This window comes from Rhineura floridana, chromosome 5, assembly GCF_030035675.1.
Source record: "Rhineura floridana isolate rRhiFlo1 chromosome 5, rRhiFlo1.hap2, whole genome shotgun sequence".
Taxonomy (NCBI): domain Eukaryota; kingdom Metazoa; phylum Chordata; class Lepidosauria; order Squamata; family Rhineuridae; genus Rhineura; species Rhineura floridana.
The window spans coordinates 126,346,308-126,359,407 of NC_084484.1; the positions used below are offsets into that span (position 1 = coordinate 126,346,308).

General features: G+C 38.0%; 1 protein-coding gene across 4 annotated transcripts in view; it reads left to right on the top strand.

Annotated features, from left to right (window-relative positions):
- Positions 1 to 13,100, top strand: part of POU2F1 (POU class 2 homeobox 1) — a 177,756-nt gene that overhangs the window by 98,985 nt on the left and 65,671 nt on the right. For 3 of the 4 annotated variants that reach the window (XM_061628022.1, XM_061628019.1, XM_061628020.1), the window contains exon 2: positions 7,502 to 7,573. In XM_061628022.1, coding sequence (XP_061484006.1) covers positions 7,502 to 7,573 — 72 coding nt within the window. The remainder of the gene's footprint in view (positions 1 to 7,501; positions 7,574 to 13,100) is intronic. The other variant, XM_061628021.1, reaches the window with a different exon arrangement.

The following is a 13,100-nucleotide window of genomic DNA, read 5'->3' on the forward strand; positions in this document are numbered from 1 at the left end:
GCTTTGTCATTAATGTCAGTATTCTCTGTAAACATAATGAAAGAGAATCATTTGTTTGTTTTTTATACTGTATATCAAGAAGCAAATATATAAATAAAGGTCATAATTAAAAACATCAAGAAAGGCAGGAGTGGAAGAGCAGTTGACTAAAAGGTTGGACGACTAGATGTTTGACAAAGTAGAATGAAAAGCATGTACCTGAAAAAACTAGATGCTGGGAAGATGAAGAAAGGAGGGCTAGATGAAAACCTCACATGTAGTACAGGAATAGAAGAAATGGGCCTAGTATTTCACCTAGTTAAAGAAACCTTATTAATTGTATGACTTTTGATTAAAAATACCTAAATTTGCATATGAATTAAACATTTTAAAGAAAGCTGCATAATTTATTTTCAGATGATACATGTGTTGCGATTGGCACCATCTTAGATGACTCATTCCTTGTGCTGAGGAGAGGCAGTGGTGGTGGTGCCATCCATGGCTTCTGTTAAGGACTTGTGCTTAAATTTATGGGGTTTATTTAAATTGATTAAAGGCCCCTTATTCATTTTAAAGTGTGGACTAATCACTGTATTGAACTAAACACTGTAGCTCAGATAGAAAGATAAGGAAAGTTTGAAGACCTGGGTATTGTGGGCTAGGGATTTTTTGACTGTACACTTTGACAAGGCTGCCACATTGTCTCGGAGTTATAGTACTCTGCTAGCTATGGCTTTTGCTATCTCTAGCACTGCGACATGGCAGTTGTAAGTGGACAGTAAGAATCCAGAAGAGATTTGAGGGGGGTGCCCAATTAGAACTAAGTAGACAATTCTTTTTCTGCAGGCTTCTAGTTAAAATGAATATTTGAATTGACAAAATGCAACTGTTAACAACTTCATTTTTAGATGAAAGGATTGATCACCATGGTTTAGGAAACAATAAATATGCACATGCTTTATTCCTTAATTTCAGGAAGCCTATATCAGTTTTTTTTTTAAAGTAACTTTCCTTTGCACCAATCCAACAAATAATAGCCCTTTTGATTTCTGAAGAGCAAATAGATTGTGGAACATGTATCATTCCTTAATGTCTAATTCTACATTTAGGTGCTGCATGCTTTGTAAAAATTGCAGCAAATGGCTTCAGAGTAGTTTATTTCATCATTTTGTAGGGCCCTTTTGTGAGAGAAGTCCGCACATGACCATCACCTTCCCTAGTGACATTTACTTCCTAATTCCGTGATCTCTAATTATTGTTTGATACATCTTCCTCTAAGAGCTTTTGAGGAGCCCTGGTGGTCCAAGGACTACAATGTAAACCTCTTAAGATTATTTCTTTAGGAATAAATGTTACGTAGTTGTACAGTAACATGTAAAGTAGAAGGCAATATGTCTAGATAACAGCAACTTTATTTGAGACCCTTAGGGAAGTGAGAGTGGTCAAATATTACTTGTTATATTCACCAGCATTGGCTACCTTTGCAAAGCAACCAACCTGAATTGCCACCTTTATGCTACCTAAAGTTATATTGCTTTTCCCTGTACAAAATTATGTGTGAGAGACTGTTAAACTATCATATAATACATTTGGAAAAGATCACATGAATGTGCAAGTAATAGTTAAGACAGGTTTGTGTTCTGCTCCTACCTGGCTAATTGTTTTCTTGGGATTATTTGGATTGTGTAGAAAGCTTTTCCAAATCACCCTTATTACTGAAGTCATTGTTGCCAGCAGGAATAAGATTAAAGGTGCTTAAGTCTGTAGAGTTGTTTCTAATTTGTACATGTCATTTCAGTGGCATTTTAACAGAATTTTGTCTTGTGTCTTTCCCCTCCCTACTTCCCAATGGTACTGTGCTCAAGTTAGGTCTGAGAAGCAAAGCTATTGGAAGAAATTTCATTCTGTTCCCTAATTATTATGCTGGCACTTGGGAGATAATTTTTCCCTTCATGCACTGCCAATTAATATGCAAATGAGCTGATAAATATTTATATCATGATTTAAATTATGCAGGGAATGCTTTCAGTGTACTCTGCAAATGAATTGTTCATGGACTTCAAAGTGCTGGCTGCTGTGCTAACGAGGGGAGATTTGCATAAGGCCCTAATCAGGCGCATACTGATTAAGCTTCATTATGGAAACTGCCAGCTGCAATCTTTGTTTCTGTTTTATTTTAAAAAAGGGGAACTTTTCATGCTTCAGTCGCCTTGACAATGTCAGAGACAGCTAGTAGAAGAGACTAAAACTCTACAGAGCAACTGAAGTTTCTCTGTTCAGTTGAAGATTGCTATGGTGTAACTGAAGTTATATTTCTTTCCTATCCCCACCCCTCCCTTCTGTTAAGAGTAGTAGCGTAGGTTTTTTATTTAGAAAGTCTCTTTCCCCCCCCCCCTTGGACTATCCGAATCTGTAGAGGATTGCACAGCAATGCTGGACTGCAGCGACTACATTCTAGGTGGGTACCAGTTCAACTGACTCTTGCAAGCATTTAATATGGAAATAGTGGCTGTTAAGATTGACTATGCATAGAGGCTTAATCACATATGCAGGACTGAGGGAAGCATTTGAAAGGCTGAGAACAAACAGCGATGCAGTGGGAAGTACCTCCTCCATACTTAATTTTTCTGTGTTTAGGAGAATCTTGTTTTCCATCTTTGGAAAGAATAGAGTTGGTCTTCAGTTTCAATATTGTTTAATGTGGAAGCTTCTAGGATTTCTTAAAAGCATTGGATTTTTGACAGAAATGGTGACTTACTTTCATGCACATGTTTATATAAGACTACATTGAGGACGGCGGGGTTAAAGGATTTCCATCATAACTTCCTGGCCTGATCAATTCTTCCTAAATAGTATGTCTTGTATATTTGTGTGGGTGTAGCTGATATAAAGCAACACTGTTCATTGTTTAATAGGAAGCAAGCACTGCTAGTATCATCACTGCAGCTGATACCAATACAAAAAGTGCTTGTTATGGCTACTAGTGTTTCAGCACTTGAACTTCCATGAACAGCATGTTGCTTTTGTATTTTTTTTAAAAAAATATATGTTTTTAAAAGTTAAGGTATAGGATATTTAGATTTTGCAAATTGTATCCTATACTGTTGGGGCTTAGAATCATAAGATTCATAATCAAAGGATTTAGACTACTCGGTTACTTTTAAATTTTAAATGAAGGTGATGTAAACTGAACTTGTTCCAAAATGCTTACTTCAAGATCACAGCTTTTCCCTACATATTTCAACTCAACTAAGCAGTAGCCAGTTGTGTTGCAATGGTGTACGGAGGAATCTTGCTTTGCCCTTAGCAAATTATTTATGCATATTAATGACACACCTTAAACTGACAGTGTGAACAACAGTAGCTGAACTTCATAAGCTTATCAATTCTACCAGTTCCATTATATCACACACACCCATATGTATTGAAATGCTGATAATTCTATCACTGTCTGCGTGGCCTTGAGACGCTGGAGGTCTGTTAAAACACTTGTAAGAATGAAATCTAGATTCTAGAAACTCATCAAGATGTGACTTCAGCATTGCACCTGGTGCTTTCAGTCTTTGCTTCATTTTTATATATATACTTTAGATCATAGCAATGTTTTAGTGTCGTCATTACAAATTAAGCCTTATGCTGCTTGTGAAAGGAAGAAAGGGGGAGGAAAGGACATGCTTCATAAAAATATAGACCAAAAATATTTTAACATCTGCTACCCAAATTATATGTCTTATATCCATGTCTTACATTTTAAAAAGTGCATTTTGCCTTTTTCATTTATTAATCCATTCATTTTTAAATGGGGTGCAGATAAAAGAAATGTGGATCAGATCAAATTTCAGCCTAGTCCAGCATTTTGTTCCCAATAATGGTCAGCCAGATGTGCTTCGGTGTGACAAGCAGATTATCAGAGTAATAGCCTCTTCTGTTTTTTCTCCCTAGTGTATGATTTTCAGAGGTATACTGCCTCTGTACATGGAGGTTCAATTTGGCTATTTTGGCTAATAGCCGTTGATAACCCTGAATTCCTTGAATTTGTATATTTCCATTTCATGTCCTTGTAAACTAATGGCTGCTATTATATCCTGTGGTTGTGGATTCTGTGATAGTCTGTAATATTGCAAGCTGGCTGGAACTGATGGGAGTTGTAGTCCAAAACATCTGGAGAGGACCAGGCTGAAGAAGGCTATGCTAGGCAATTTGAAGAAATAAGTTTATGATTTTAAGCACAATTATCAGATTTTACCATACCATCTATAGCTCCTTGTGACAGTGTTCATGACACAATGAAATATCAATTAAATTAATTTTGCTTCCAAATATAAACATATTTTTACTATGTCACAACTTCTGATTATACCTAACTTACACCCTACACCTTTTAAATAACAAAGTCTCTGGCATAGTCTTGTAAAACTTGTTGATTGTTTTCTAGAGTAGGCATAGAATACTGTTGTTACGTACAAATGCTTATGCAGCCCTGGGCTCCTGCTGGGAGGAACGACGGGATATAAATCAAGTCAAATAAATAAATAAATATTATCTACAAATCCTTAGCAGGTATGGAAGAAACCATTTTTGAAAAGATGCAGATGGAATCTAAAAAGAAATCAGACTATATGCCCTGGCATTGAGGTTTTTAAGACTTTGTATTTATAATACAAGTATTTTCAGTAAGAGTTAATGACATGTGCATACTTCTCTTTTTTAAAAAATCGTATTGATATCTCTTTACTCTGCAAGATTGGAATCATCAAGAAGCTGATACTGTATAGAAAAATGAATTAATTAGCCTCAAAATTAACCTTGCTGTCTTTTTGGAGAACTGTTGTATAGGGAAGAAATCCAATGAGATGACTCCCTATTATGCAGATATATGCATGCATGATGCAACAGGAATAGATTCTGCATTGATGGTGTAGTAGTAGCAGGTGAAGTCATGTCTCTTATCTGCATACTACTTCAGAGGCTTGAATGGTGCAAATGTCTTTCAGAAATAGGATGTGACAAATGAATCTCTTTCCCAGGGCTGCTTAATAATACCTATACACTTTTAGTGTTACCCTCACCTCTGTGTGTCCCATATGTTTTAACTGTAGTTCTAACTTAATTGTACAGAATACAATAGTGCCTCCCTGGGCTCCTACTGGGAGGAAGAGTGGGATATAAATCTAATTAATTAAATTGTTTACTGTCAATTTTTATTTTAAAAATGTTTTGTTTATAAACATTAGTAATTTAGTTTCAACAGGTAAAATCTGACACATGTAAAAGTTGAAGAACAAGAGGGATCTTCCTGCTATTGCTAACTGAATGGGGCTGGAAAAATCCTAGATTCCCTCTGTATGTGTGTGATGTCTAGAAATCTGAAACACTTTCTGGCTGGATTATGGGTACAATGTATATGGGAAAGGCAGCAAAATATTTTGGCTATATTGAAGGTAATTCAGTCAGGTTTCTAACACTTCTTTTCCTTTTTTGCTTTTCTCTTCCAGTCCAATCTTCCTCTTGATCCTATCTTTGCTCTGCATATTGGCTAGCATATTCCCAGGACATGCTGCCATCTGTCAGAATATATGTATTTATCTGTCTCAACACTTTTGTATTTTGAGGTCTGCCTGCCTCGCTGGTAATATTAGCTGTAGTTCTAATGTAGTCTTCAGTCACCTTGTTTCTGATGGTGGCTGTTCTCTTAGCATGTCAACTTCTGTAGTTTTTCTATAGCTAGCTGTCTAGCTTTCTTCAGGAGCCTTTTAGAGAAGGCCAGGAGAATGTTCAAACCAGCTGAAAGGTTTGTGTTATCAGATTTGCTAGCCCTTTTGATTTCATATAGTCAACTACAAAGCCATCACCTTTTTGAAAATTCATGATGGGGCAAATCCACAAAAACAGCAACAATCAAAGTAAGCACCTGAATACATATGTATTCCTTTACACTGCATTACTTTAAGCAGGATGCATATCCCAATGTGCTGCATTGCTTTCGCAGCTGCTGTGCCCTCTTCCTCCTCGTCTTAACCCCCCCCCCCAATTCCTCAGCAGCAGGTCAGGTGAACAATGCCTGTGAACAGGAACAGAAAATAATTGCAAATGAATGGAAGGCAGGGCTTTTCATGAAACATTTTATTCACCCTTCCTCCCAAAAAAGTAACTTTCATAGCAAAAAAATCCTCGTGGAAGTTTAGGACAGTGTTACAGGGGTGGAAATCCACTGAGCATTTTGTGTCTTATTTATGCATTATTCAACAAGAGCCTACATAGATTGTTGTAACTGGGAGGAAGGGCGGGATATAAATTTAATAAATAAATAAACAACAAATTCGGAGGCTTATCCCAGTTGGAGAAGTATTCTGTAATGAGAATAAATCTGTTGGCATCACCACGGCATTTTTTGAGTACTGTACCAAGAAACATCAGTTTAGCTGCAGAAAAGAGTTTGATATGATTATAACCAAAACCTTATTGAGTTACAGCTCAGCACAGATCTAGAGCATGATGAATGATGATAGTAGGCTGTGTCAAAATTGTTCTCAGTGGTTTGGATTATTTTTGCCATTATCAATAGCCTTTCACACACACACCGGCTTTTAATCCTGTTTCAGATGTCTTCACAGATTTGTTGTGTTTCTCTTTCTACTGGCACTATGTCTCAAAACAGTTCATTGCTATTACATAGTAATGTATTGCCATTATATAATGACATCACCATGCTGTTCTTAGTGTGATACAAGGAATTATTCCCTGAACACCATCATGCACCATCATATTCAGCTTAGCATAGTGATGTAATCACACAGTGGTAGCATGCAGGTGTCATGGCAACATGCCTGTGCACTGTTCAGAAGAGGAGCTAGCAGAACCATTGGAAGCTCCCAAAGGGTGGGTAGCATTGGGAGAGGGGAGCAGATGTCTAAACAGAACTTTTGGGAATTATATAAGAATTCCAGCAAAAATGATTATGATAATCCAAATAAAATTTCAGTACAATCCTACTTGTTTGGTCACTATATACATACGTACATATGCATATATAGAACATAATTTGTCTGTATTTATAAAGCACCTCAAGGATGACTTTTTCCACAAGCTTTTTGAAAATAACGATTACATGGTATTTTGCAGTGATACACAGACATTGCTGTGCCTTGACTTCCTTTTGATAATTTGGGGTCCATACCCATCAATTGGGCTTTACAAGGCTTGTTTTAATGTTTTATATTATTATCTGTATTATTTTAAATTGTTTTTAGATTTTTAAGTGCCTTTTATGGTTTTAAGGTTGTGCATATTTTAATTGTATGTTTTTCTATGTTTTTAACTACACGTAGTTTTATTTGTAAGCCGCCCTGAGTTCCAGTTTGGAAAAAGGGCGGGGTAAAAATAAAGTTTCAATTCAATTTCAATCAATTGAGTGTGATCAGTGTATAGTGCACCCCAATTCAACCAATGTGAAATTTCATGTAGAAAAGATGGTATCAGTAGGATTGTTCTGTACTAATTAATCACTTTTCCTGTTTCTAAGCAGACTCAAGAATGAACACTCCGTCAGAAACCAGTAAACCTGTAAAAATGGAGAGTGGTGATGGAGACACAGGTAAGAGTGAAGTGACTATATGATTTCCTAATGAAATTCATGGATTTGGAAGAGAGAATTCTCTTCCTGTCTGAATTGGTCTGGGGATATAAGATCTGGTCTGGGTTATAAGATGTTGATGGATGGTGTGTTTCAGCAAAATTCTAATCATGTCTACTTAGAAGTAACTCCTGTTCAGTTCAGTGGGGCTTGCTGCCTGGGTAAATTGGATTAGGATTGCAGCATGAGCAGTGTTATGTTAGTGCGTGATATACCACATATCTCCTAGTTCTTTAATTAAAGTGTTTATGTTCTGTATGGGACCTACACATTGATACTGTGTAAATGTGTTATTAGTAAGAAAAATGGCCTAGTCAGTTCCCCTTTTTATGTTTTTACTTATCCAATCCACATCTCCTGGTTTTTGTCTTGTACCAGAAGACTATTATGTCTAGGAAGTGAAGTCAGGACTTCTGACACTCCCCTCCCCCCCCAAATTGTAATTTTGTAATACAGAAAATACCTACACAAGTGTTTATAAAAAGAAAAAAAGAAAAAAGATATAATTAAAACAAAGACAATGTAAACAGAAAAAAATACATGTATGACAGAGATTTCCATTCTGAAGTGTTACATCACACATTTGAAATAAAAGTCATAGTTATAAGCATAGTCCCTCTAGAAATCTGCAAAATTGTAGAAGTATCAGAAATTATCTGAAAACATCTTTCCATGATGAAGTATGAGTCAGTGGTGTGATCCAATCATGTTCCTATTGGGCCACGGTAATTATAAAGGAAAACCACTTCTGGTGTAGATGAAAACCCCTCCAAAAGCGTTTCCTATGGAATGGAAGCTGGGTACAAGGAGACAGTGATTTGCTGCGATTTTAAGTGCTACATCCTCCCAACATCTTTTCTCCTAGCCTAGCAACCAGGCATTCATATTGGAGTTTTTTGTAAACTCCAGTTATTTTGCTTTCCTTATTGCTTCTTGGCCCTTTCTTCAATAGTTGTCACAGCCAGCTCCTTAAGCAGGATACCTTCTTTCCTGGGGGTAATGTATCCTTTTAAATGTAAAAAAATGTATCTTGCCTCTTGGTCCTAAATGAATTCAAGATGGCTGTATGAAATTCTGCGGCTATTTATGAGCTTTGCCTGCCATATTGGTGTTTTTACCAGTGACAACAATGTATCCCAAAATGTTTGTTATCATCCAGACATTGGTGTCCTTTGAAATGTAAAATTATTAGCTTTTACAGAAAATGACAAGATATTGTGGTAGTGATATAGACTGGCAAAGGGAAGGATCTACTCTCTGAGACTTCCATATATTTGGATGGCATCCTAATTTTGTGTCACATCTGTTACCATCATTGAGTTTGCATAGCCATCTGTTCTCCTATGTCCTCTCCATTTTTCCAGTTCTTTCTTGCATTGTAACTGTGTCCCCTATTTCTGTTGAGCATACGGCATTCCACTTTTCTCTGGATGACAGCCACTTTCTCATTTGATAGTAATTCCATTCCAAAGTGGTTTTTGCATCTTTAATCTTTTTTGTACCAGTATAAGTTAGATGAGAAAGATATATATATTTGTTAATCTCTTTATGATACAAGGTTTACAGTTAGTAGTTCATTGAGAAAGTGCTTTCCTTTTATAAATTACTTTTCAGTAATTTTGTTTGCAATTAACAGCTTTGTCACATCTATTATCATAAACATTCTCCTTTTTTAATATTCACATTGTGAATAAAATGAACAAGAGCCATTGTTTCAGGAACGCAGGCTTACCGCCTCATTCTAATATCCTTTCTCAAATATGTCCTCTTGCATTCAGTTGGATTTCCTCTTTGTACGTTGAGGATTACAACTGATTTCCTAAAATTCAATGTCATCACTTCCCACCACCACTATGTTTAAGAGAAAATTTGTTTGAACATCTCTCTGGAATTATTTTAATTCAAGTGAATTATAGTTTTGAATTCCATCTACTAGTGTTCTGCGGGTTTAGTTTTTTTTTTTAAGTATATATCTAAGGCAACCAATGTTGTGATCAATTAAATATGCAAGGTTGACCTGTCTACTGGACAAGGTAGATATTTTATAAAGATGAGGGGTGGGTGGGGGGAGCCTTTTACAGTATTCCAAAGACTGGCAGTCCATACCTTCAGCTGCTCCTGACTCACCCTAGGATTGAGTGAACAATTGTCAGCAATCACAAAGCACCTTATTTTGAATGTGTACACATGAATAAAAAATATAGCCAGGTGTTACAAACCATGGCTGTGGTGACAACGTTTTAAATTTTTCAAGTAAGCATGATGCAAAGATGCCTAACTAGACATGGCCAGCCCTAAATTTGAATTGCACAAATTCAGTCTAATTTAGAGTTATTCTCATAAATAAAATTGTTTTATGGTAGAGCTTCATGTCATAAAGATCATAGGGCTATTGGGCCCCTTACCCCAATAAGTTATAGTACAACTTATGTCTTAGCCCATATCATTACACTTGCCACGTTCTTCCTTCTGGTGTCAGTTAACAATGTAGAGCAGGAACAGCAAAATGCACAGGGTAATGATGACAGAACGAGAGAAGTTGTAGTATTTGTTATGCAAGATAGGAGCAATGATTCAACCTGGAACTGCTGTTTTTGTCAGCAGCCAGTGCCTCCCTTGGTGCTGCCACATCTTGTTCCTACAACTCTTTACATCTGTATTCCTGTCACCTTCGAAAACAATTTTTGGTGTTTCCATGTTGGCTCAAAAATCTGCATTTTTCCTTGTAAAACAGATGGGCTTTCTTGTTACAGGTAGAAAAGTAGTAAACGCCTTGGTAATTTCTTTCTAAAAATAACATCCATTCAGATTAATAGCTTTATTTGAGGGCATTTGAAGCGGTTTTGTAGAATGCCTTACATATAGTTTATATGTTACCTCTGAAGCATTCAGTACAGAGGTAAGGAACTTTTTCAACCAGAGGAACGCATTCCCTCACAGACAACCTTCTGAGGGCTGCATGCCAGTGGTGGGCAGAGCCACAGGTAAAAGTGGATAGGGCAACAGATGTCACTCTTACCTTTTTATATTATTATTGTTGTTGTTGTTGTTGTTATTATCATTATCATTATCATCTAAAATTTATTCGACGCCTATCTGACAGGACAACCTGTCACTCTAGGCGACATACAAAGGAATAGAACAAAACAACATATCAAAATATAAATCAACAGGTACATAATAAAAATACTAATCACAGTAAAACCCCCAATATCAGACCACCCCCATAGCCACCTAACTATAGCACATTTCATTCATCTGACTGTACAAAGAGCCATGTCTTCAGCTGCCTCCGAAAACACAGAAGTGAAGGGGCTAGGCGAGTATCAACCGGTAAAGTGTTCCACAGCATGGGAGCCACAATGGAGAAGGCTTTAGACCTAGTACGACTTAATCTGGCCGCTCTGATAGATGGAACCACAAAAAGTCTAGCGGCTGAGGATCTTGTCCGCCCATCTGCTCCAAGAAGAGAGAGTTTGTTCTTCAGATAGATCGGACAAGCATCAAAAAAGGACTTATAAGTTAAAGCTAGTATTTTAAACTTCACCCGCAGCACTATCGGGAGCCAATGAAGTTCCCAAAGGATTGGGGTGATGTGTTCTCTCCTATGGCAGCCCTTTATGAGTCGAGCCACCGCATTCTGGACGAGTTGAAGCTTACGCAAAGTTCGCAAAGGGAAACCAGCATATAGAGCATTACAATAGGCCAGACGGGAAAGAACCAAGGCACTAACTACAGTTGGTAAAAGATGCTTTGGGAGATAGGGGCAGATTTTGCGAATGAGGGACAGGTGGTAGAGTGCAGTCCGACAAAGTGCCGCTATCTGAGCCTCCATCGTCAGTTGGGAGTCCAGGATGACACCCAGACTTCGGACTTGGTCACTCAAGGGAACAGAAACTTGGTTGAAAGTCACTTGAGTTATTCCTAGTTTGGACCAATCACCTACCAAGAGGATCTCAGTTTTATCAGAGTTTAGCCGCAGTTTGTTTTTAAACATCCATTCCCCTATTAGTTCCAGCCCTTTAGTCAGTTGTGTTGCAGCAGCCTGTGGGGAAGATTTAAAGGCCAAGTAGATTTGGGTATCGTCTGCATACTGATGAAATTGCAGACCCGTACTACGAATAAAGTCACCCAACGGTTTGATGTAAATGTTAAAGAGCATTGGGGCAAGAATCGAGCCCTGTGGCATGCCACAATCTAACGGCCACGGTTCCGAGATCTCATCCCCCAATGCTACTCTTTGGGTTCTCCCGCTGAGATAAGAGCAGAACCAACACAGAACATCTCCTTGAATGCCCATGGTCATTAAACGATCTAAAAGAATGTTGTGTTCGACCGTGTCAAAGGCTGCTGACAGATCGAGAAGAGCGAGGAAGGTATATTCTCCTCTATCTAAGGCTCTTCTCAGATCATCGACCAGTGCGACCAGGGCCGATTCGACCCCATGTTTTGGTCTAAACCCTGACTGAAGGATATCTAAGTATCTACCTTCATCCAGATGTGATTGTAATTGAATAGCCACCGCACGCTCAATCGCCTTCCCCAGAAAAGGAAGATTTGAGATTGGTCGGTAGTTATTCAAGACCAGAGGGTCCAGGGCCGGTTTTTTTAAGATAGTAGACTTTGTTCCAGCCACACAAAGTTAGATTTATACATGCACACATTCTCCATCCAGGAAGCAAGAGGCATTATCTCAGATCAAGTCTACATTACAGCTGAGTGAAAGCACTTAAGAATGGTGCAGAGTAGGGATTGACAGGGTTCGTGGCCTGAGAAGAGTCCCAAGGGCCAGATAGAGAGGCTGGGAGGACTAGATTTGGCTCCTGGGTCTGAGTTTTATTTAATAATTATTTTATTTATACCCCGCCCTTCCTTCTACCAGGAGCCTAGGGCGGCAAACAGAAACATTAAAAACACTTTAAAACATCATAAAAAGACCTTAAAATATAATTAAAACAAAACAACATTTAAAACATTAAAAAAAACTTTAAAGACATCTTTAAAAAAGGGTTAAAGATATATTAAAAGACATATTAAAAGCAATTCTAACACAGACACAGACTGGGATAGGTCTCAACTTAAAAGGCTTGTTGGAAGAGGAAAGTCTTCAAAAGGCGCCGAAAAGATAGTAGAGATGGCACCTGCCTAATATTCAAAGGGAGGGAATTCCACAGGGTGGGTGCTGCCACACTAAAGGTCCATTTCCTATTTTGTGCAGAATGGACCTCCTGATAAGATGGTATCTGCAGGAAGCCCTCACCTGCAGAGCACAGTGATTGGCTGGGTATATAAGGGATAAGGCGGTATCCTAGTCCCGAGCTGTATAGGGCTTTGTACACCAAAACTAGAACCTTGAACTTGTCCCGGTAGCAAATGGGCAGCCAGTGCAGTTCTTTCAGTAGCGGGGTGACATGTTGGCGATACCCTGCCCCAATGAGCAGTCTTGCCACTGCATTTTGCACTAACTGCAGCTTCCAGACCAACTTCA